The 22,467-nt window shown below is 35.2% G+C and overlaps 1 protein-coding gene across 27 annotated transcripts in view; it reads right to left on the reverse strand.

Annotated features, from left to right (window-relative positions):
• NRXN1 (neurexin 1) overlaps positions 1-22,467 on the reverse strand; it is a 1,166,070-nt gene that overhangs the window by 614,192 nt on the left and 529,411 nt on the right. For 17 of the 27 annotated variants that reach the window (XM_032352087.1, XM_032352076.1, XM_032352072.1 and 14 more), the window contains 2 exons: positions 18,849-19,052; positions 16,283-16,309 (listed from right to left, as the gene is read on the reverse strand). In XM_032352087.1, the coding sequence (XP_032207978.1) occupies positions 16,283-16,309; positions 18,849-19,052 (231 nt within the window). The remainder of the gene's footprint in view (positions 1-16,282; positions 16,310-18,848; positions 19,053-22,467) is intronic. The other 10 variants (XM_032352097.1, XM_032352096.1, XM_032352106.1 and 7 more) reach the window with 1 other exon arrangement.

Raw genomic sequence — 22,467 nt, forward strand, 5'->3', positions numbered from 1 at the left:
AAAAATTTTGTCATTCTTGGAAGAAAGAGAGCTAGCCTTGCACCATTTCCAACCTTATGGCACCAAGAAAGAGTATAATATTATACTGAAGCTCTCTAAATTCATGGGATTTAATTATTATCACTGGAAATTTCATCATTTTTATTTTGACATGGGTAGGCAGAAGACAGAGAGAACTTTGCTGAGTTATTTTAGATCCAGAATTACTAAACTCAAATGAAACCAGTAGGACAATATTGATATATGCTAGCAAATGTGTTTATTAATATGTGTAGTCAAATTTTAAGAAGGAGAACTGTTTTTTGTCATCTTGGTATCACTCAGGAATTTAGCACTAAATATTCAGAAAATGGTCCGATGGGAGCAGGAAATACGTCATTATAGACCAGGACATACATCATTATATACTAGGATATGCCCTTGCTTAATGGACAAGTTCACTTAGGAAATGAAATCACAGATCAGAAGGTTATATGGTGAAATAGTGATCTTTAAGAAACCCTTTCTTTTAACTACGGCAAATTATTCTCTCCTCTGTTTGAAGAATCAGATCAGGGCTGGGGAGTGTTGGAGACTCGGACCCAGTATCTCACTAAGCTTGCCTTACTCAGAGCAAATATAGTGTGCAATGTGAAAATCCAGAAGCTAAAGTGGGACAGTGATTTTATTATCATTTTTAAGTCAGTGGAATATTTTTTCTACCTATAATCTTGCATAAAAAACATAAAAATGACATAAGGTGGGACTTGCCCCTGCTACTTAAACAGCAAGTTAACCTGTCCCTGACACATCACCCAGAACACCTAGACTCTCCAGAATCTTCTAGATGGTTCATTTCTCCCTTCAGAAAAGGATGATTTTCTTTATCAGAAAACACCAGAAAGGTTTTCTAAAATCCTGTAGAAGTAACTATTTGCTTTTAAAATCAGATTTGATTAAAAAAAAAAAAAGATGTCACTTATGAATTAAAAAAAAACCCTATTCTTCCAGAAAAATATTGATTATGTATATGAAGGTTCAGAGCTCTTCACAGCTACTCTTGTTAGTCTATGTGCATTATCCTCTTGCATGAGTTCTCAACACACCCTTAATTTCAAAGTCCAAATTTATAGGCTCTCTTCTGAAGATTTTGTAGACCCTTTCCTCCTGGGTCATCTGAGTTAAGGAACAGATGGCCTTTCCTTTTTTCCAGCCATTAAGAAACCAAGATTTAGGATTTGTGCTTGATTTGATCAACTAGATTATTTTCCTTCCTTTAACTTTTTCTTCTTTCCTTCCTTCCTTCTTCCTTCTTTTTCTTTTTCTTTCTTTTTCTTTTCATATTGGCTTTTCTCCACAATGATCTTTTTTAAAATATTGGGTCATGAATCAATAATTTATTTAATGAAGAAAAGGATAGCTTCTAAGAGATAAAAACATAATTAATCCAATTCTCCCTTTTTACAGATAGTTCCACGGGAGGTTAGTCTATATCTTCAACAAGATTAAAAAGTCTTTATTGACCAGTATCAGGTTTGTCTGCAAGCGTATTTTAAATTAATTTTCATATTTGTGATGTATTTTTTTTAACCAAAATGCACATAGTAAAATGCACATAATACCAACTTTAGATCCTTTTTGGAAGATAGTCTTGTGTGAAAACGTTTTGTGAAACCACTTATACTAGTTTTTTAATGTGGGGAAAAAATAATAAAAAATAATAGAGGAAAAATGAGACAAAGCTAAGGACTCTATGAAGCAATGTGGTCAAAGATGTTTGGTGGTCGAAAATGATAGCTGTCTTTGGAGCTAAAAGATGGATGTGGGTGGAGAAAAGCAAACCCATACCAATTATACTTTGATTTTTAAAGCACTGAGATGTGTGGGCCACAAAGCTGAGATTCCTATATACCCTGCACGTCCTTATTTAACTCCAGTGGCATATTTTAAAGAAGCTAGCTACCTAAATGGACCATCTGTATCAGCCGCCCTATTTCTTAGTATAGTTCAAGCCAGTTGGTTCTGGACTTCCTTCATGTTGTCTTGAACATCAGATGTAAATAATTTCTATTTTTAACTTTATCTTGTTATTTGAATGGTTGATCTGCTCACTTAGTAAGTAAAGCCATTTATTGAGCACAGGGATTTTTTTGGATGCTTCTACGAAGCCATAACCTAGTAATGTGCATAGATGATAGGTAGGAAGGAATCCACTTAGTTTGCCTTCTGGAAATGATCCATCATACTTCCAGTTTATTAAGAACAATTGTGTTTTTTCAACCACAGCTGAAGATAGGCATTATGTGAAAGTGTATCCTAAAGTTTTCATAGTTTTGTTATTTAAAGAAAAAAATCTAGCATTGCTTTACACATACAAATTGCTTATATTTATACATGAGTGTTCAGTTGTTCTTTAGATCATTAAACTGTCTTTAGCGCCCAGTAATTGAATTAAAAGTTACAGCACCATAGCATCTTAGAATTATGAAGTTTAAAAACTGAATGGTCTATATTGTATCTGTTGTTTATCCTATTAAACTACTCCTATTCGTTCTGGATCATGTGGCACCCAGATCCTATTATTTTAGTTTAAAAATTATTTTATGCCAAACACTGATCTCAGCATGTGTATGTTCCAACTTAGATTCGCAAGATGTTTACCTTCAAATAGATCAGGGGTCAAGACAATTTTTTTCTGTAACAGGTCAGATAGCAAATATATTTGGCTTTGAAGGATGTGGTTTGCCATTACAATTACTCAATACTGCCAGTATACGATGAAGGCAGCCACAGATTATATGTAAACAAATGGGTGTGACTTTGTTTCACTTTGTTAAAAGAGGCAGTCCCCTGCATGCTGTAGTTTTCAAGCCTCTCTAAAATACACATAAATAAATAGACAATTTTAAATCCCCTTATGTCATAGACTTTTACATGGAATATTAAAGAAATAACTAATGAAAATATATTCAAGAACTTAAGTGTCAGGGGACATGAGTTTAAATACAATGTTACCATTAAATCTAGCATAATACAAATTATGTTCATTGAGTCTCCCTCTCACTGCTCCTGGTCTGAATTTTCTTGTCAGTAAAACAACATAACAAAAATGAAAGAAATTTAAAAAGCCTTTAAATGGCAGAAGTCAATTGCAAAGCCCCTCTTCTGCTTTGCTTTTTAAAAAGTAAACTCTATGCCCAACGTGAGGTTTAAACTCACAAACCCCAAGATCTAGAGACATATGCTCTCCCAAATGAGCCAGCGAGGTACCCGAAGACCCCTACACTTCTAAAATTTAGTTACCTTCCTTGGTTCTAAATATTTAGAATAGCAGCCTTTATTAAAATGCATGATATCTGTGTGTGTGTATAAAATTAGGTGTCTACATATATCCACATTTCTGGATACTAACAAGTTTTATTTGGCAGTTGACTTTGAGGATGGTAACTGCTGGTGGGAGGCAGGACCCTGTGGGAAGCTGGAAATAAGGCTTGTCATTGTGACAATAATAGGAAGAGAGAAAAGCAAGAGAAACAGAAGCTAGAGCCATGGGGCTTGATGCCTGAGTCAGGGCTCTCAGCAGCAGCCCTCTTACCTGTAAATGACGGGAGGATGTGTTTCTCAGGTCGTAATGATGACACCTCCAGCCTGCTGTTTGATTTTGCCTTTTTTTTGGTTTTAAAATAATTATGTTAAAAAAAAACCTAACTTCCGCTTTAAAAAGGAGAGGAGGAGGAGGTGGTGGAAAGGGAGGGGGAGAAGGAGTAACTTCTCATTAAATGTTTCTGTGTGATCTTTCTTCATGCCTAGATATTGGGCTGGGAGCAAAATTCTTTTGTTTTTATTTCTCATATGAATCAGTTAAGGAATTTAATTATAAATTAAAATCAGACGCATGAAAATTGTACTTCCAAATTCTTCTTCCGCTATTCCCTAACATTCCTAGGGGAAAGTCCAACAAAATAACTTGCAAGCCCAGGACAAATTGAAAATATGGGGCTGCTGTTCAGAATGAAGAATTTTCGGACAGTTATGCAGACCTTGAATTCAAGCACGATCCTTCTAAGCAAGGTGCCATGGGTAGCTACGCAAATTGCATGCTGTTGAAGCCAACCCTGATTAGGAGAATTAAGTCATGTGCTTATTTATTTTTAAAAGTTTCATTTCACTCTATATTTAGAAATGTGCCAACAAGGTTGGAAGCAAAACACTTCATTTGTTCACTTAAGAGGCACAGCTGGATCACCTCCATATGGTCTGCACTTAATGGCAAGGCCTCTGGGGTATCAGAGAAGCTGTCTCAGAACTGTCTTACTGGCCAAGTCTGGTGCCCATCAGTCTGGTGCCCTGGGCTTGGTGACAGACAAATAATTATCCTAACAGTCATGAAGAGGAACTCCTTGCCAAGCCACTGAACTCCTCCCTCTTCGCTATCTCTCCTCAACATCTTCTCAGTTTAGTTGAGGATATGCCCTTGACAGCTATTCGGAATATCTTTATGAAGAGAGCAACTTGCCTTTTCTGTACAAGCAAGATGATATGTATAGACACATTTCTTTATACTAAAAATATTAAAAAATACCTTTCCTTAATTAAAAAATAATTGAGTAAATCATAGAATGTCAGACATTAAGCTTTCAGATGTTAGTTTTTCAAAAACGAATATGAACAACAGGAGAAAGGCATTTTATAAACTGATTTCCCTGGAAAAATAAAATAGTAACATGCTAATTAATTACATTGTATTTGTTTTGGCTAGATTGTTACTTAAATCTGCCCTGTGTTTTTTAAAAGTGCTTGAACTCTATATCCAGGTCTGGTGAGTGTGTTCTGGACTTAGGGGTTTGGTTTTTATCCCAGCTCCGTATGTTACCAGCTGTGTGAACTTGCGAAACCTATTTAAGTTCTCTGGGCCTCAGTATTTATATCTGTAAAATAAGTTAGTAATGGAGATACATCATAACACAAATAGATTTAATTAATTAGAATAATTTAAAGTAATGCCTAGCACACAGTAAGCACTCTGTTATAATAATATTATTATTTTCACTATTAGATTATCACTATTTTTATATCTCCCCTTTGGTGATTTCAAATTTCAAGGAAAATATCAGACATCTATAGCTCGGAGTCTTGAACATAATTGCCATTCACTATTTACCAAATGAGTGTATTTGTTTAGAGTTTGTTGGATTGTCTGTGTGTGTGTCTGTGTGTGTGTGTCTGTCTGTCTGTGTGTGTGGTAGAGGAAATATCTTTTGATATTGAATTAAGCCAAATAGTTAAAGAAAAAGTAACTCCATTAACCTTTAATGCTTACATTCACTAAGAAATATCAGGAAATAGAAAGCTTCATTGCTTTGTTTTCATATTTAGCAGCACAGAATCTGGTAAGTCGTACAGTTGGAGAGCTTGGGTGAGTCAAGTATCTGGTTAATTACTTGGACAGCTTTTTTGCTCAGTTCCCTTGAAAATAAATTTAATATGGTTTAGAGCCTAGGAGAGCAAAATGCCCTAAGGCCAGCAGTCAATAATTCCCACATGCAAAGCAAACAGTTGAGTTAGGAATTGGGGGATTCAAGAATTAATGAGTGATTCATAAGAGAACACTGGCATTGTCTGCAAAAATATCTGACCTTGGAGAGCTGCTGGAAACCCCCTGCAGAGAGTTCTTTGCCATTTTCCTAACTCATAGCAACCCTATTCTATTATCTACAAAATAAACTTTATGTAGCTGCCTCACCTCCTGTTCCACATCTGGCTTAATATCATAGCTCTAAGCAAATGAATCAACAAGGTTTAAATCATCTACTAAGAAACATTTAGTTTCTATAGCATTGGCATTGATTGTACCCATTTATGACAGACCAGGATAAGTATCTCTGATGTAAATAATTTTCAATGTGAAAAACATACATTTTAAGAAATACAAATTACCTTTTAAGAATATAATTATATTTACAACACGGTAAAAAGGAACACAAATTATATAAATATATTGTTCAAAGAATGTTTTAAAATAACTCTCTTTAAATCTAATCTAGCTCAACTAGCAAGTTTAGGAAGAAGCATAATAAAATAAACTAATATACAGAAAGAAAAAATTTGGACTGTGACTTTATTTTAAGGAAAAAAGGTCATTTCCAAGAAATGCTTATCACATAATAGGAGAGCTTGCAGGCATAATTAAGTACTAAATAGTTAATGTGCTTTTAAATAAGCATTATAAATGGAAAATGTATTCAGCATTGGCATAGCATGAAAAGAAAAGGATCACATTGATTTACAGTGATACTTATTTAATACAGCTTATGCAATACTTACAAAATGTCAAGTTATCTGAATGAAAGAATGAAAAAAGCATAAAGATATTGAGCATTTGGAAATTTACAAATATTGGATAGTCCACTAAAAAGACATGGAATTAGAGTATAAAACACAGAGATTATTTAATTAAATATATCATTCTTTATCTGAATACTCTATTATAATAGTTACAGAATTTCAATTTATGAGAAGGCCAAGAAAAATGCATATTTTTGCATAATACAAGCAAAGATGGCTTTTCCTATATTTAATTTTGCGTGTCTTGTTAATATAACTGCACTAGAATATCTTTAAAGATAGAATTTATAAATTTTAGCTCTCCCTAGCTATTTTTAAAGTATTCTTAAACAAACTTTCTCTAAAAATAAAAAGCATAGTAGAAGAAGTAAATAAATCTTAGTTCCCGGCTTTGTCAATTTATTTGTCCCCTTCCTTTCTTTTCCCTGGGAAGCCATTATGATGCTTGAAAGCCTATTTTTCAATATTTGCCTTAATATTATGAAAGTATTTTTTTAATAAAACATATTCTAAGGAATATGATAAGAAATATTTTGTCTTCAGAAATGTTGAACTATGGCTCTCTCATTTGTCTTGGTCTTTTTTTCTTTCCTCAGTTACTGCATCAAAGAAGGCTGTGGGTAAGCAACACATAATAATTCATCCATCCATCATATAAAAATCAGAATAATAATGTGTTTTTTCCCAAGCAATGATATGATGACTTAAAAAATTCTTCTTTACTGTGAATTTTAATAATGCAATAACAAGATATTGTTAATTGTTTTCTTTTATTGTCTTTAGCTTATTTATCAGGCTAACTTGTAGTACTAAGTGCTGTGATTTAGTTTTTGAGTGCTATGACTTCATTCAACCATTTACTTTAATGATGAGAAGAATATTGAGATTGCTTCTTTATTTGAAAATGTCTTTGTGTCAAAGTCTTTTTTTTTTTTTTTAAGATTTCATTTATTTATTTGAGAGAGAGTCTGGGGTTGGGGGAGGGCCAAAGGGAGAGGTTTTTTGTTGTTGTTGTTGTTGTTTTGTTAAGATTTTATTTATTCATTTGTGTCAAAGTCTTTTGAAATGAATGGGCTGCCTTCCTATCCTGGAAGTGTTCTAAAAAGTTGCTTGTCCAACTATAGCAACAGTTACTAGCTATTAAATCTTATGTCAAGTTAACTTGCTCAACCTGAGGAAATAGTGTTTGCAGGTTCCTTGGAGCTGGTCTCCCAACTGCTAGAAGTAATGTTACATCTGCATGATTGTTCCTGGTCAAGCTCCCTATGATGAGATTATGTCAGTTAGGCTTTCACATAGTGGATTCCTGTCAATGATAATTTACAGCAATACATCTGTAAAGTATCTTTTCATTCATGGTTATTCCAATCTGGTTTGTTTTGCAAGATCTTGGTCACAGATGCTTCCAATCAGTCTTACTTTGACTACTCTGAGATCACTGATGAATGGGAATAGAACTTACTTTTGTATATATATGTTTTCTATTTTATCTTTCTTCAACTGGTTTACTGACCTGGATCTGCTTTAGATTACTTTTGGCAGAAAGTCATTATCAGGTCCTACCTCCATTTTGGTCTACCTATTTCAACAATATTAGGTGAATATGTTTGTATTCTAAGGGAATTTGCATAACTTATTAGATAATTTATTTTTTATTTTCTTTTCCTGGACACCTTCATAGTGCATGAAAAATCAGTAATGGCAATTTTAAGTCATGCTATTATAGTATACTTGTTCTATAATATTTGAGTTTTAATTTTCACATGCATTAGCTAGTCCCTTTGTACCTACTGAAATGTAAGATATTTCAGAATTCTTTAGATTTTTTTAGTTGTACACATTTATTTATACTGAAAATTTCTTGATTTCTCAAATGGGTTGATTTTTTTCCCCATGTATCTGACAATTTATTGAGTGCCTATATTCACAGGCTAGCTATATTATTTGTATGCAAATTTTAAAAGAGAATTGATCGTTCTTACTCTAAATCCTACATTTCCAAAGCAATTTTAAGTATACTAATTATCTATAGAAAAAGTCAATTGACTTTTTGAAATTTAACTTATCTCAATAGTACTTTGCACTAAGTATTTCAAGTTTGTATTTATACTGATGCCCTGGGAAGGGTGATGGGAGGATAAAGAAGTCTTACAACTTTACGAGTGATATATTCAAAGAACAAATAACAATGAGCAAATAATCCAGTATGAACTACAAATAAAATAAAGGTAATTTAAATACCCTTAGAATTTCTTACTTTATCTTTGGGGAAGCTGTTTTCATAATGCACTTCTTATCCATCTTGCCCTTTGTTCCGATTGGTAACAAGTGAAAGAAATGGATAAGAGCTCTGAGCACACTGAACTTTCCAATCTTCAAATTCTTTGAGAGCCCCATTCATTCTCCCCCACCCCAATTTCAAGAGGCTTTCCCACTCGATTTATGCCCTATTTGTTAGCTAGGTATATGTTGAAGAAATTTAACCCACCCTCATGAGTATCTTATAAGTAAAGAGGAAACATTTTTAATCAGATACCCTAGAGAAAAGATGTTTGTGTGGAAGACATGCTATTCCTCATAGTAAAATATATATAAATAATTAAATTTTAAAACACCCGTTTTTCAAGACTAAAACTTTTAAAAATCATCAAAGTTCTCCAAGATCTTAAAAAAAAAATTCACATTCTATGATTTAAACCATGGTGTTTAATAATGTGTATACTCCTATAAATGGAAACTAAGCTGGAATGCTTATATTAATCATATCTGACCCATAGTTAAGTCCACACAGGCATCATCTTTTAAATTATGTATCTATTTCAGCAGGCAACAGATGCATTAATTCCTTTCAAGTGACCATTTGAGGAACTGAAATCCATGATCATGATATTTGTTTTCATAGTCTTTGATCGATAAGCAATTGATAGGGTATAAATTGTTAGTGGCTTTCTTTTGAGTAAAATTAGGAATATAAAACTTGTAGAAATTTTGTTTTCTTTTAACTTCAATTCAATTTAATTAATATTTACTGTATTATTAGTTTCAGAGGTAGAATTAAGTGATTCATCAGTTGCATACAACACCTAGCGCTCATCACATCAAATGCCATCCTTAAGGTCCACCCTGTCACCCCATCCTTCCACTCCCCTCCCTTCCAGCAACCCTCAGTTTGTTTCCTAGAGTTAAGAGTCTCTTACAGTTTGTCTTTCTGTTTCCATCTTATTTTATATTTCCTTTTCTTTCCCTAAAACTTGTAGAGAATTTTCTAAACTGTATTTCTCTATACTAATAAAATGGGTACCATGGCATGGTGCATTTGATCATCACTGAACATCAAGGCTGTCCTAAAAATTGTAGACTATTTTAAACAGAAGTCACTAAGTTCTTTTTAATCTTTTTTATTTTTCAGGAGTTAAGTTTCTACAAACCTGAATCAGGGTGTATAAGTAAAAGACCCAATGCTCCAAATACAGAAAATTATTATCTTATTATTGTTTTCTTTAAAACAATGAAATTTGAATCATGTATCTCATAATGAAATAAACTAAAAGCAAAAAAAAATCTTATTAATGGAAAGAAATATGTAATTCAAATTTCTATCCTTGATTTTCTGGATCAATGATAAATATTGAGATGCTCCATCCCTACCAAAGGAAATAAATAAACACATGGAAATGAAAAAATAAATTAAAAAAACTATGGAAAAAGTGGTGGATATTTAAAAACCAGCTCTTTCTAATAACACAACAAAGAAAAATATCTCACCAACAGGCTGTGGTCTCGTATGTTTGGTAGTATTTAGTTGTATTAAAAAAAAAAATCCTTTTCACAGAAACCAAGCGAATATCAAGTCAGACTCATTCTTCTGAAACTTTCTAGGACTTCCTGACGAGGTCTACCTAGGTCGTTGTTATAACGCCAAGTTTCAACAATGAAAGAGAATTTGATGGCTTCAGTCCACCCTAATCTGGAATTTCACATCACTTTGAGCAGAGCCTTTTACAACAGCAATAAGAAAATGCTTCAATCCTTCAATCAATCAATTATTAATTGAGCCTGATTCCAAGAGGAATTCTTAACCTGCACAAAAGAGCAGTCTATTACAAACCATAAGAGACTCTCAATCTCACAAAACAAACGGAGGGTTGCTGAGGTAGGGGAGAGGGTGGCTGGGTTGTGGACATTGGGCAGGGTATGTGCTATGGTGAGTGCTGTGAAATGTGTAAGCCTGCTGATGCACACACCTGTACCCCTGGGGCAAATAATACATTATATGTTAATAAAAATTTTAAAAAGAGCAGTCTTTTAAAACACTGCACCATTTAGTATTTGTATATAAGCAATGAACAGATTAGTTGTTCATGAAAATGGACCCATGTCTTCAACTTCTCAGGCCCTCCCACTAAGTTTACCCACTCTATGTAACCATTTACATGTATAGGGGAAAACCTACTCTTCTGTATAATTCTCATAAATTTAACATGTGGATATTCCAAAGGAGCATTCCTTAAATTTCATTCTAATTTTGATATTTAAGTCTAAATTTAGACTCACTGTCATGTGCTAATTCCCTTTATTTTAGCTATTTGTTTTTTTTTTTAAATCAGAAATCTATGGTCTTGATATTTTATTTCCCTTAGATTTTTGCTAAAAATAATCATATGTAAATAGTCTTTTATTCTCCTTCCCTTAAATTTACTTTAAGCTTAAAAAAAATGACATTAACTAAAAGAACAAACAAAACTTCTATGTTCTGCATTTATATAGTCATCTTCCTTTATTGCTTGAGCAGCTCCTGTCCTAGGCAGATGAAGAGCAGCAGTCATGAGAAGCTGACACAACTCTACAAATCAGGCCAACGCTAGAAGATTCCCTTTTGCAGCTGTCTGCTCTGTAGGTACCGGGCAGCTGCTCTGAACTGAATGTTTGCTTCATGTTAACAAGAGCCAGCCCCCAGAAATTTCCTCCTGTCTTTTTAAGGAGCGTGCCAAACAGCAGCCTGATCAAAGCAATCTAATATGGCTTAAGTGCCACTGTTTGACATTTTGCATTCTTTTATTGCTTTCCATTTTTACTACATAAAAAAAATGGGTGATAACTAATATCCAGTTGATCTTTTCATGCTGGTAATAAAATGATAACACAAAGATCTTATTATCCACTCCAGACATCCATCACAGTACATTTTCCAATAACATACTATGCGGAGTGTTTCTTCACTCTGCCCAAGTGCAAAGTGAGGTTAAGTACTTGGCCTCACATTCTCTTTCTCTCTGATACTTTAGACACTGAACTGCAAATGAAAAGAGCTGAACTTCAACCCCTGACATCTTGTCGACTTGAACATGATCTGCAATTTTGTTGTCATTGTACTAACCAAACCCCTTTCTGTGAGAAGCCAAAGGTCGTTGTAGGGTCTGCCTCTTAAAATATTTTGTCAACCCAGAGAATTTTTATTCTTTTAAGAAAACAAGAGGAAACCAAACAGGAGGAAACAATATTGAAAGTGGAGAGGAAGAGTACGTCTTGGTACTTGGAGAGGAAGAGTACGTCTTTGGAAGAAAGATCAGGTGGGCAGGAGAAGAGACATATATACAAGGCATAAAGAAACCAAAACAATGCCAAGACGCAAAACAAACAACAGAGATCGTGAGTTTATATTAAAATCAATTTTTATGTGGATACAGAGGTCGCCCCAAGCCTTCCTGTGAGCAAGAAGGATATTCTGTAATTATGTCATTGATTTGAAAAGACAAAAACAAGCAAACCAATAAAGCAATAAATAAAAGAAAGCAAGGAAAGAAATACTAACAAAAACATAAGCACAAATGTCTCCCTGCGTCCATTACATATTTAGTTACTTACAGGACAATCAGGACTCATCTATAGTTGATCGGAACACATTTTGTTTTCAAATGTCCAATGTATTTAAACCATTAAGGATTATAGCACTAACATTTTTTAAGAGAGAGAATAAAATTTGGGATCATTTAAAGATGCAATATATCACTACAAATCTAAGTTTTCTAAAAAAAAAAAAATTGCAGAGAAATACATAAACTAATGAATTTGGAAGTCCTGTAGGGAACTACTGGACACCAAATTAAAGATTGAGACTGTCTTGGTAAGTCTACCTCAGAGTTAACCAAGATTATACTAGACTATGTACTTTGGCAGACAAAGGGAATACACAGTAAGAATGATGGCCAGTACAGATCCAACTAATAATGAATTTGGGATAATTTCATGAGGATTAGAAAATTTCCTTTGCAATCTTTACAGTTTTTAATAAAAGATATATTAAGTCCATTAATATGAACCTAGGGAAGAGACTGTCAAACACGACTTTTCATGCAAATAATTCATGTGTCAGTCAGAAAAGTACTATTCAATCTGATTAGGATTTTCTCAATAACTCATTAATGATTGGTTAGTAATTTCTACAATAATTATTTTTTGCAAAGTAGTCTATAAATTGTCTTTTTTTATTAATTTGAATTTTTTTTCTCTTTGTGGTAGAAGAATATGACTTTAGAGTCCTTTCTCATCTACTTTTTTGAAATACTATTCAGAGAAGAAATGATATGCATTAAAAGATGGTGGCTCTTTAAGCAACTTCCATACACATTATTTCCTGATGGCATGTTCTCAATATTGCAGTTGATTGAGAAGGTGCAAGAAATCTGACTATTCCTTTATTTCTATCATGGATAGAAGAGAATGGAGTGTGGAAGATAACAAACTTCCATGCTCACCTTCCAGGTCATGAATCTGCACAAACTGACCTTAATTTAATTCCAAGGTGCAGACGAACAAACATATTTTAGCAATGATATAAGCTAAAGGATGTCAGAGAGCTGGGACTGGTCTGGGACTGTGTGCCGAGACATTCCATTTGTAATCTGAAAGATCAAAGCATACATTTTGGCATTGAGATGACCACTATTCATAGAGATGGTTCTTTTTTAAAAAGTACCCTTTCCACACATGAAAATAAGCTTTTGATTTTTAAATGAAAGCAAGCTCTCTTTCCATTTAAAGATTCTTGACAGCTTTTTCTACAAAGAGGAAAAATGGTGGCCACAAGAATCTGCCAGAGATGGTCTCTGGAATTCAAATCTGCCCTTTCTCCAAGAAAGCCGAACAAAAGATTCTGCCCCAGCCTGTCGACCAAAGACTAGTGGTGCATATAAACTACTCAAACAGAAATGGCTGAAAAAGGAACACACCTGCCATCTCTGATGGTCCCACACGTCTGAATACATGCAGCTAGATCGTCTTTCCTCTTCACCTACTACTTATTCTTCAAGGGCAATGATTGGAAAGTCTGGTACCATATATATTAACTTTTCCTTATCAAGTAACATCTGCTCTACCCTGGGGGTAAGGTATGAAGCGGGGATGAAGGATGGAGCACCAAAGGAAACAGCAGAGCAATTCTGAGTAAGTATAGAGAAGGTTAAAAATGTTTCCATCCAACCTTAATAATTTAGAGTTAATATTAATTCCCAACCTAAGATAATCTTTTACATTACAGTTTGTATATTTGCTGTGGAAATTTCCTTAAGGATGTCATATTAATTTCATAATACAGTTGTATCTTAGGTATGATATAATTTTTAGAGACGATGATAGATGGTAGATGGCTGTGATTTAATAAATGTACATTCATTTTGGTTTCAGACAAACTTAAAGTTCACAGGGGATAAATGTAATAAACCAGCCACTCAAACTACAAGTTATACTGAGATACAGATATTTCAATTCATATTTTTACGGGGTAGGAAATGCACTCCAGGTGGAAATCTTTGCTTATTTAATCACTGTGAATTAGATTTGCATTATTTGATATGTAAATTCCTCCCTCTCCAACCTTTGAGGAAAAACATGATTTCTTGATGGAATTTGGGGCTCTCGCCACATCTGCCCACTATTCCCCAAATAAAACAAAGGGAAAAGAAAATGAAAGTGTTACCTGCTCATCGAATGTTCTTTTCCAGTGACTGCTGTCAAGTTAAGGCATTTGCAGTCCTGTCCGAGGTGTGCACTGAGAGCTCACAGTCACTCATTTAATTCAAGTACTTTACATGTAACACATACTCCTTAAAAAAGGGAAAAATTTCACTAACCAGCAAAAAACCTTTGTCCTCAAAGGTATTATTCTGTGGAATATCCAGAGGAAAAAAGACTGTGCTGAATATTAGAATCTCATAATATAAGCCAACTGAAGAGAAGTGTCTAACAAGGGTAATAAGACTATAAGTATCTATTTCTAAAAGAGTCACTTATATAGCTAGAAAACACAGCATCACACTTGATTTGGTTAACTCCCATACTAGAATTCCAAATACTAGAGTTTATATAGTTACACTTAGTAAATTTAAACATTCATACTTTATTATATGCTTAATAGAAATAAATAAGAGTACATAAAATGGGAGTCTAGAAAGGAGTATTTTCCTCCCATTATTTTCTCAGACTCAGGATGTATCAAGAATATGTATAACTGCATTAAGGCACAAATCTAGCTTTGGGAAACTATTTCTTGATTGCCGTTTTGCCCGCATGAGTGCCCCAGAGCTGAAAGCAAACTGGACCTTGGTGTGAGACTCAAAAACTGTGCTCCTTCTCAGGAAGTGTGGAATGGCGTCTGAAAGGAGATGATGTAAATTTGAAAAGTCCTACCTGTGTGAGAGTTTCGAGAGATTACTTCAGGAACTGTTCCGTTCGAGATAATATTTTATGCCCTGTATGATAGTGTATCAATTTAATTTTTCATAAATCATGATTCAGTTACTTTTTTATTGCTATGATTAGAAAGATTCATATTTATGTTACTTTAAAATGAATACTAAAATATTTGAAGACAAATCTGAGTTATAAGACGCATGGTGTTCAAAGTAGTATGCATTTCATTAATAAAGCTTCTTGTTTTGTATGTTGAGGACCACCATTTTGTTCCTCAGAGGATGACATTGCTATTTGCCAACACAGCCAATGGTTTCGGGAGTAGACTTGATCAACTCACATTCAGCATTTTCCAAGGATATAGAAAATGTTTGTTCTCATTGACTAGAACAATGAGAGATTAGAATCTTGGTTAGAACCATTTTTATTTACATAGCTAACAACTTTGGTATCATTGGAGGAATTCCTTGATGTGGTCAGCAAAACTGGAAAGGAAAAAAACCTAAACATTTACGTAAAGAAATAAAATGAATTTATTCTTAAGGTAATGCTACGACTCAAAATAAAATCACAGTCCTTATATCCTTTCAGGTTCTCTAGTCCATAGTCAAATAAAACTCAGTCCATGCATCTTTTCTGATTCATCATTTGGCATGCATATCACAGATTTGAAGGGTTTTGATTATTTTTGCAGATATGTGATGAGGATGTAAAAATTCATCATGTAAATACTCTTAATGAATAAGAAAAAAAACTCTTAGATAAGTAATTTTCTTTATATATATACATATAACATTGAAAAATACATTTTTCTAAGTAGAATTTTGGCTGAATTTAGAAGAATTTAATAGTAGCTCTCAAAAGGAATTCAAAAATTTTTTCTATATTTTGAGTCAAGAGATTAAAAAAAGAAAGTGAAGGAAATACTACCCATGGTATTTTTTCCTAATCTGGTGAAGAAGAGAGCTATCAGAGTCCGAGATCAGGCAAAACACAAATGCTACTTGCCTTATTCAAAGGTCTAGAGAGGTGTGTGCATCTTCTGCTCTAAAATATTTGTCACCTCTTTTAGATATAGGAACTACAGGAGGAAAGTCTCCAGCTGGACAGAATTCAAAATGAATTTTTACAACCCAGATGATGGACTGGCACACTTCCAAAGTGAATTCATGAGTTTGATAAACGTCTTTGTCTTGCTTTCATTTTTTTCTGGACTAGCTTACATCATAATGGAGGAATAACATTTTAAAAATTTTGAATAGGCACTTACTGGAATTACAGTTAATCCTGATACAATCTAGATGGGGAAGAATAGATGAAAAATGAAAATTTATCCTTCAAGGTAATAGCTGCAGACATCCAATAAAATCACAGTCCACCCTTCCGGGGACAGACACATGCAAATATGGCCACTCCATATCATGTATTCTTTACATACTTCTAGAACCCAGATTCATTGTTATAAAACTTCACATTGGAAACAACAATAGGTTTTTTTTTAAAAAAATGGCCAATTCAAACAAAGCTACATGGTGACAAATCTAAGTGAAAGAAAGCGTTGTTAACTGTCAAAGATGCTTGGCTTAGACTGGCTGCGACTTTCTCCCCATCTGTGAAAGAACATATCATTGTTTTCAGCATAATTAATTCAGCTCCGTCACAATGGGGTACAGTGCAAGCCCAGCTAGGCTCAGACATCTTGGACCTTCAGAGTCTAATATCCCACAAAGGCCAATAGAACTCTTGAGAATTGTGGTGATCAAATGGAGAGCAAGTTGAAGATCTTCTAACTTTACCCTAATGTATTTTATTTTTGTTATTATCATTGGCTTAGGAAAAGAAGTTAGCAGCCAGATACTGGCCGGATTCCACGCCTTGTATTAATTGGAGGAAGAAAGAAACAACTGTGTTTTCTTCTAGTAGCCAGCAGTAGCTAAGAGGTAATGTCATTCTTCAGAGTACAGGAGCCTATGCCTCTTTTAGGAGCTAACAATGTTATCTCTATGTGCTACGTGTCATGGTTAGCATGGGTATTGAACTTCCTTTTCTTACACTTGCTTTTTCTATAAACACGGATGATCTAAGAACAGAATGTCTGATCTGAATAACACAGACTGTGATTATAAGGGCTGTCTTTAAAGGACTGTGTGGGATGTTTTATGTTTATTTTATGTATAGATACATATTTGTTGGTTTTTGTTGTAGTATTTAATGCCTTTGGGGAACATGAAAAATATAAACCTAGATTCTGTTTCCATATAGCTGAGTTTGTCATGTGTCGTCAACCGCATCAGAAAAGTGGTTGCAAACAGCCAAGGACCAGCACCTACACAACTCTTTCCACAGAATGCTTTGCTGTTGGAAAAGTCCCATGAGTGTTTCCACTTTGGCTAGCAGCCCCTTTACTGCGATTAGGCAATTTCCTTTGACTTGTTGTAGTAACCTATCATTGTCACTAGAGGGAACTCTAACAGAACAGTAAATGACTGCCCTGCATTCTTCAGCGATGTTTAAAAAAACACCCTTATTATTTAACTTTATTTAGCTAATATTAATTGAATGTAATTGTATGCAATAAGCTACCACTGAAATAATTTTATTCTTTATGAGCTACCATTCTGCCCAGCACAATTTGAAACTGTAGGTAGAGTTTCCACAAATGCCTCACCTCATCACATTTCGCTACTCTTTGTGTCAAACTATGTTTCAAATTTTATTTTTCTTTCTCCATTAATTTATTTTTGTGTGTGTTGAGCACTTCCAGGAAATACAGTAAAACCTCATTAATTTGTTCTCCTCTTGGAGCTACTGATAGTAACGAAACTTATTGGGCAGAATATTTATAATTCTTGACAAACAAAAATTGCCTGAGAAAAATTAAACAAGTTGTAAAAGATGAACTTCAGGAAGAAAACTGAATCCCAGTACTTCACTGTACATTGATGGCACAACTTCCATGAAATGACATCCTAATTACTGATAATTCTTATCCACCCATTAAAATCAGCCTAGTAAGACCTTTCCTTAAGAAGCCTTCCTAGCTATCAATTTGTGTTTTGGAAAGTAATCGAAAACAAAACTGCATATTTTTTTAAGTCTACAATTCCAACTCTTTCTTAATTCGGCCTAACCTTCTCCCATATTTCATATAGCTTTTTGAGGTTTTACTGTAGTGACTCTCTCCTAATGCTACAATGAAGCAGGAAAGCATTATTTCTCTGTAGAAGAGCCTGTGTTTTAGTGTTCTCATGGCTGTTTGCTACGGGCCGCAGTCTTTGGGCATTGAAGGGTTGTGGATTGCTGTTTGATAGCAAAATATCACCACACAGTATTTCCAAACAGAAAAGATGGTGTACCACAAAGGTGACTAGTCAAAGGAGAAGCCCAGAGAGTACAGTAAAAGTAACTGTTGTCTACATCACAGAGCAGAAATTTGACATTTTGTGCAGATCTTATCTAAATAAAAGCAGATGGGTTTTTATTCATCTGAAAGGGTGTCCTCTATAGCAAATCAGAATACTAGTAAATACAACGACGGAAATTATTTGAGGCCTCTTCAAGCCTAACAATTTATACTTTCAATTGACCTCATTGGTACATACGGCTTCCCTTTTAAGAATCCTCAGTGGTAGAAATCACAAAATGGTAAATTATGTTCAACAAAATGAAACAATCAAAAAGATGCCCCCAAAACCTAAATTAATTTAAATGATGAAAATGAGACCGTTAAGTGTTTTAACTTTCCATGGCAAAACAGGCTACTCGATAAATGTTTGCAGGCAAAACTGAACAAAAAGTGAAAAGTATTAGTTTTATGGGGGAAGGGGAGTTGTTACCTAGGTTGACCGTCAGTTTCACACGCCCTGCATCCAGCTCCAGGCGGAGGGTGTCTGCCGAGTCTCTGGAGGTGGTTGCCATGAGAATGCCATAGGCGCGCTGGGATCGGAACCGTAAGGACACGTCCTCGGCCTCTGTGTGCATCACCACTGGGAGCTGGATTTTCATAAACATACTCCCATCGTAGCTCAGAACCGTTGCCTCTACAGATGGGAAGTGAATATCAAAGTTCTTGGTCAGTTTGGTACTAACTTACTCTGTGAAAAAGGACAGTGAGACCTATTAATGGCTTCTAGATAGAACACAACACTGCAAACGCAGCTCATCTTCCTCAGAAATGAACATTTTTTTTTTTTTTAAAGCTGGGACGAGAAGTCACCATAATGAGGACTTCTGTGAAGTCTGCTAAACCACAGGCACAGAGATGGCACTACTTCCCTTTTTGATCGCATAGCCCTTTCTAGCTATGGCATTCATCATGCTGGTTTATCGGTGTTCGTGTGTGTGTGTCTCCCTTCTCAAAGGCAGAGATCACATTCTTTTGTCTTAGTCACAGTATGAGCCTGGGCTGAGGCACAGACTAAGTAAGCAATTACTTAATGCATGTTTATACATGGCTGGGCCACTAGCTCCCCCAAATCTGCTTTTGCACAACAAAATGAGGAGGTGCTAGCAGAGGATCTCTAAGGCCATAGCCACCCTAAAAGTCCATGATTCTAGAAGTTTCCATCATTATCTTCTTTCATAGTATCTGCCTTCATAGGATCAAAAAAAGTAAAAGAAATGACTTAAATGTTAGAATAAGGTCAACATTTTACCAAAGGTGATGTTCAAAGAGAGAAAAGAAGTAGCTCCAAACAACACATGGCGCTTCTTCTGAGTCACTTTGTTTAACGAGGTAACTAAGTTTTACAAAGACACAAACTGACCTCATTTTAAGCTTTATTTACAGGGAAGGAGTAGCTGAAATCATCTTCTGTCAGCACTACTCTGGTGTTCTGAAAATGTGATGCTATCACCAAAAAGCCAATAACTATGTATTTTGGTAATACTGAATAAACATGACTGGGTCTGCAGAGTTTGCATGTTTTAGTTTGTGCTACTAAATCAAAGTGGTCTGCTTTAAAAAGAGAGAAGTCGCTTAATACTGTATTAAACACATAAAGAAGAGGACACCAGAAACTGATGATCACAAACTGCATGCTTTAAGAAATAGAACACTTTAATGTTAAACACCATATGGTGGTGGAACGTTGCAAAACAAGTATGAGTAATTCTGCTTTCTCATTGGTTCTGACAATGCAGAATACCGCTTAACAAAAGAAAAACCAGCTGGAATTAAAGGAAACTTGGAAATTCTCATTATCTTGCCCATTTACATGGCATGATTAGCTTTAATGATACAGTTGCTTATTATTGGGACTTATTCTGGAGTTGTGGTTTTGCAAGTTTGTCTGTCAAAAAGTCAGGAGAGTCAAATATTTAATCATTAGTTGTTGTCATCATGGGACTGAATGCATATCCAGAACAGATAAAGAAAGGAAGGTTCCTTCTAGGTATACCTTCTTGGTGCTCTTCTCTTCCACCTGCCTCTTGACTTAAGGGATCTTGGTCAACTCCCCCTAATATTTATTAATAGCCTGACTTCTCTCCCGAGTTCTTTCATCCATCACTCACTTAAGATTTCCAATTTAAATACTATAGTCAACCCCCCCGCCATGAACCAACTCCACATGCTCCTTCACCAATGTTCTCTAGCTTAGTAAATGGCATAATCCCATTGTTCAGAACTTAGCTTTTCTGATTTTTCTCTTAAACTCTCTGCAATGCCCAATCTATGTGCAAGTCTATAAGTCTTGTAGGCTCTAATTCCAAGCCATTTCCTGAATTTATTGCTTCTTATCCTTATCACCCAAGTATCTCTTCCTCTGCTCCAATCTCGCACCTAGACCACTATCAGAGCTCCCTCAGCGGTTTTCCCACTTCTACTCTTTCTTCCTGTCTACAGCAGCCATGCTAAACTTTTAAAGAAATAAAGCAGATTATATCCCTACACTGCTTAAATTATGTCTCCCCACCTCCCACCAATAGCTTTCCACTGCAGTTAGAATAAAAGCCGTACTGCTTTTCTACCCACAAGGTTCTCCGTGATCTGGCCCCAGCCCTTCTCCATGGCCTCAACCTTGAGCATCTCCACCACTTGTTCAGTAAACTCCAGCCACACTGATTTCATCCCTCATTCAAGTACCTGCACTTGTGGACCTGTCTGTTTTAAAAGGCTTAACCCTAAACCTCTACATGGCTGGTTCCGTTGGCATTCAGGTCTCTGGTCAAATGTGACTTCAAGAGTTCTGCTTCAAGCACTCCACTGATCCTTCCTCCAATTATTCCATATCTACTTACTCATTTCTTCTTCACAGTTACCATTTCTTATATGTTTCTATATAGTTATCTGTTTCACCCTTTAGAATGTAAATGTTGTGAGGGCAGGGTTAGGCTCTCCTATACATTGTTCTAGCAGTAGCTGAGTACCTGTCAAATAGCATAACCTTCAGGCACATAGAAGAGGGCCAGGCACATAGAAGAGCTTCAGTACGTACTTAACTGAATTAAGGATTGCATTTGATACTGAAGATATAGGAAAGAGCTTATTTTCATTTGGATATCAAGCTTACATAAATGCTCACTAAAGGAGTTAAGTATTGGGGCGTCTGGGTGGCTCAGTGGGTTAAGCATCTCCCTTTGGCTCAGGTCATGATCCCAGGATCCTGGGATGGAGTCCTGCATCAGGGTCTCTGCTTAGTGGGGAGCCTGCTTCCTCCTCCTCTCTCTCTCTCTGACTGCCTCTTCCCCTACTTGAGATCTCTGTCTGTCAAATAAATAAAATCTTAAAAAAAAAAAAAAAGAAGTTAAGTATTTACTCTGCCTATTGTTAAGTGGAATCTAATTTTGGTAAAGTATGTGGACATAATATTTGCTGAAGTCTACTTTGAAAGACACACTGTGCCACTAAATGACAGGCTAGCATCTATTTATCAAAATACCAGTCCTGTGGCTAGGCACTGACCTGACTTTGAGAAAATAAAATATAATCCTTTTAAAATAGTATGGTTCTACATTATACCACATATTTTTATTATTAGATAAGTTTCCTAACAGAAAAACTGCAGTAGTTTACTCAAAACATAATTAAGGGGCACGTGGGTAGCTCAGTCAGTTAAATGTCTGACTCTTGATTTCGGTCCTGGTCATGATCTCAGGGGTTAGATCGAGCTCCACATCAGGCTTCACCATCAGCAGGGAGTCTGCCTGAGATTCTCTTTCTCTGCCTCTCCTTCTCTGCTCCTCCCACCCCCTGCATCCATGCGCTTCCTCTCTCTCTCTCACAAATTAATTAATTAATTAAAAAATTAAAACATGATTGTAAAACTATGGTGATCTCTAGGAAAAAAAAGTGTTTCTTGTATAATATCAAGGGAGATTTGTTCTTTACTATTTCTTTGCCTAAACTAGAGCCAATCATTATCCATATCTATAGAGCAACAAACACCTGAATAAACATTTAAAAGTCATTATCTATTACTCAGTTCCTCAGCATCATATTGATAAAAGAACTGA

The sequence above is a fragment of the Mustela erminea genome, chromosome 7 (assembly GCF_009829155.1).
Source record: "Mustela erminea isolate mMusErm1 chromosome 7, mMusErm1.Pri, whole genome shotgun sequence".
Taxonomy (NCBI): domain Eukaryota; kingdom Metazoa; phylum Chordata; class Mammalia; order Carnivora; family Mustelidae; genus Mustela; species Mustela erminea.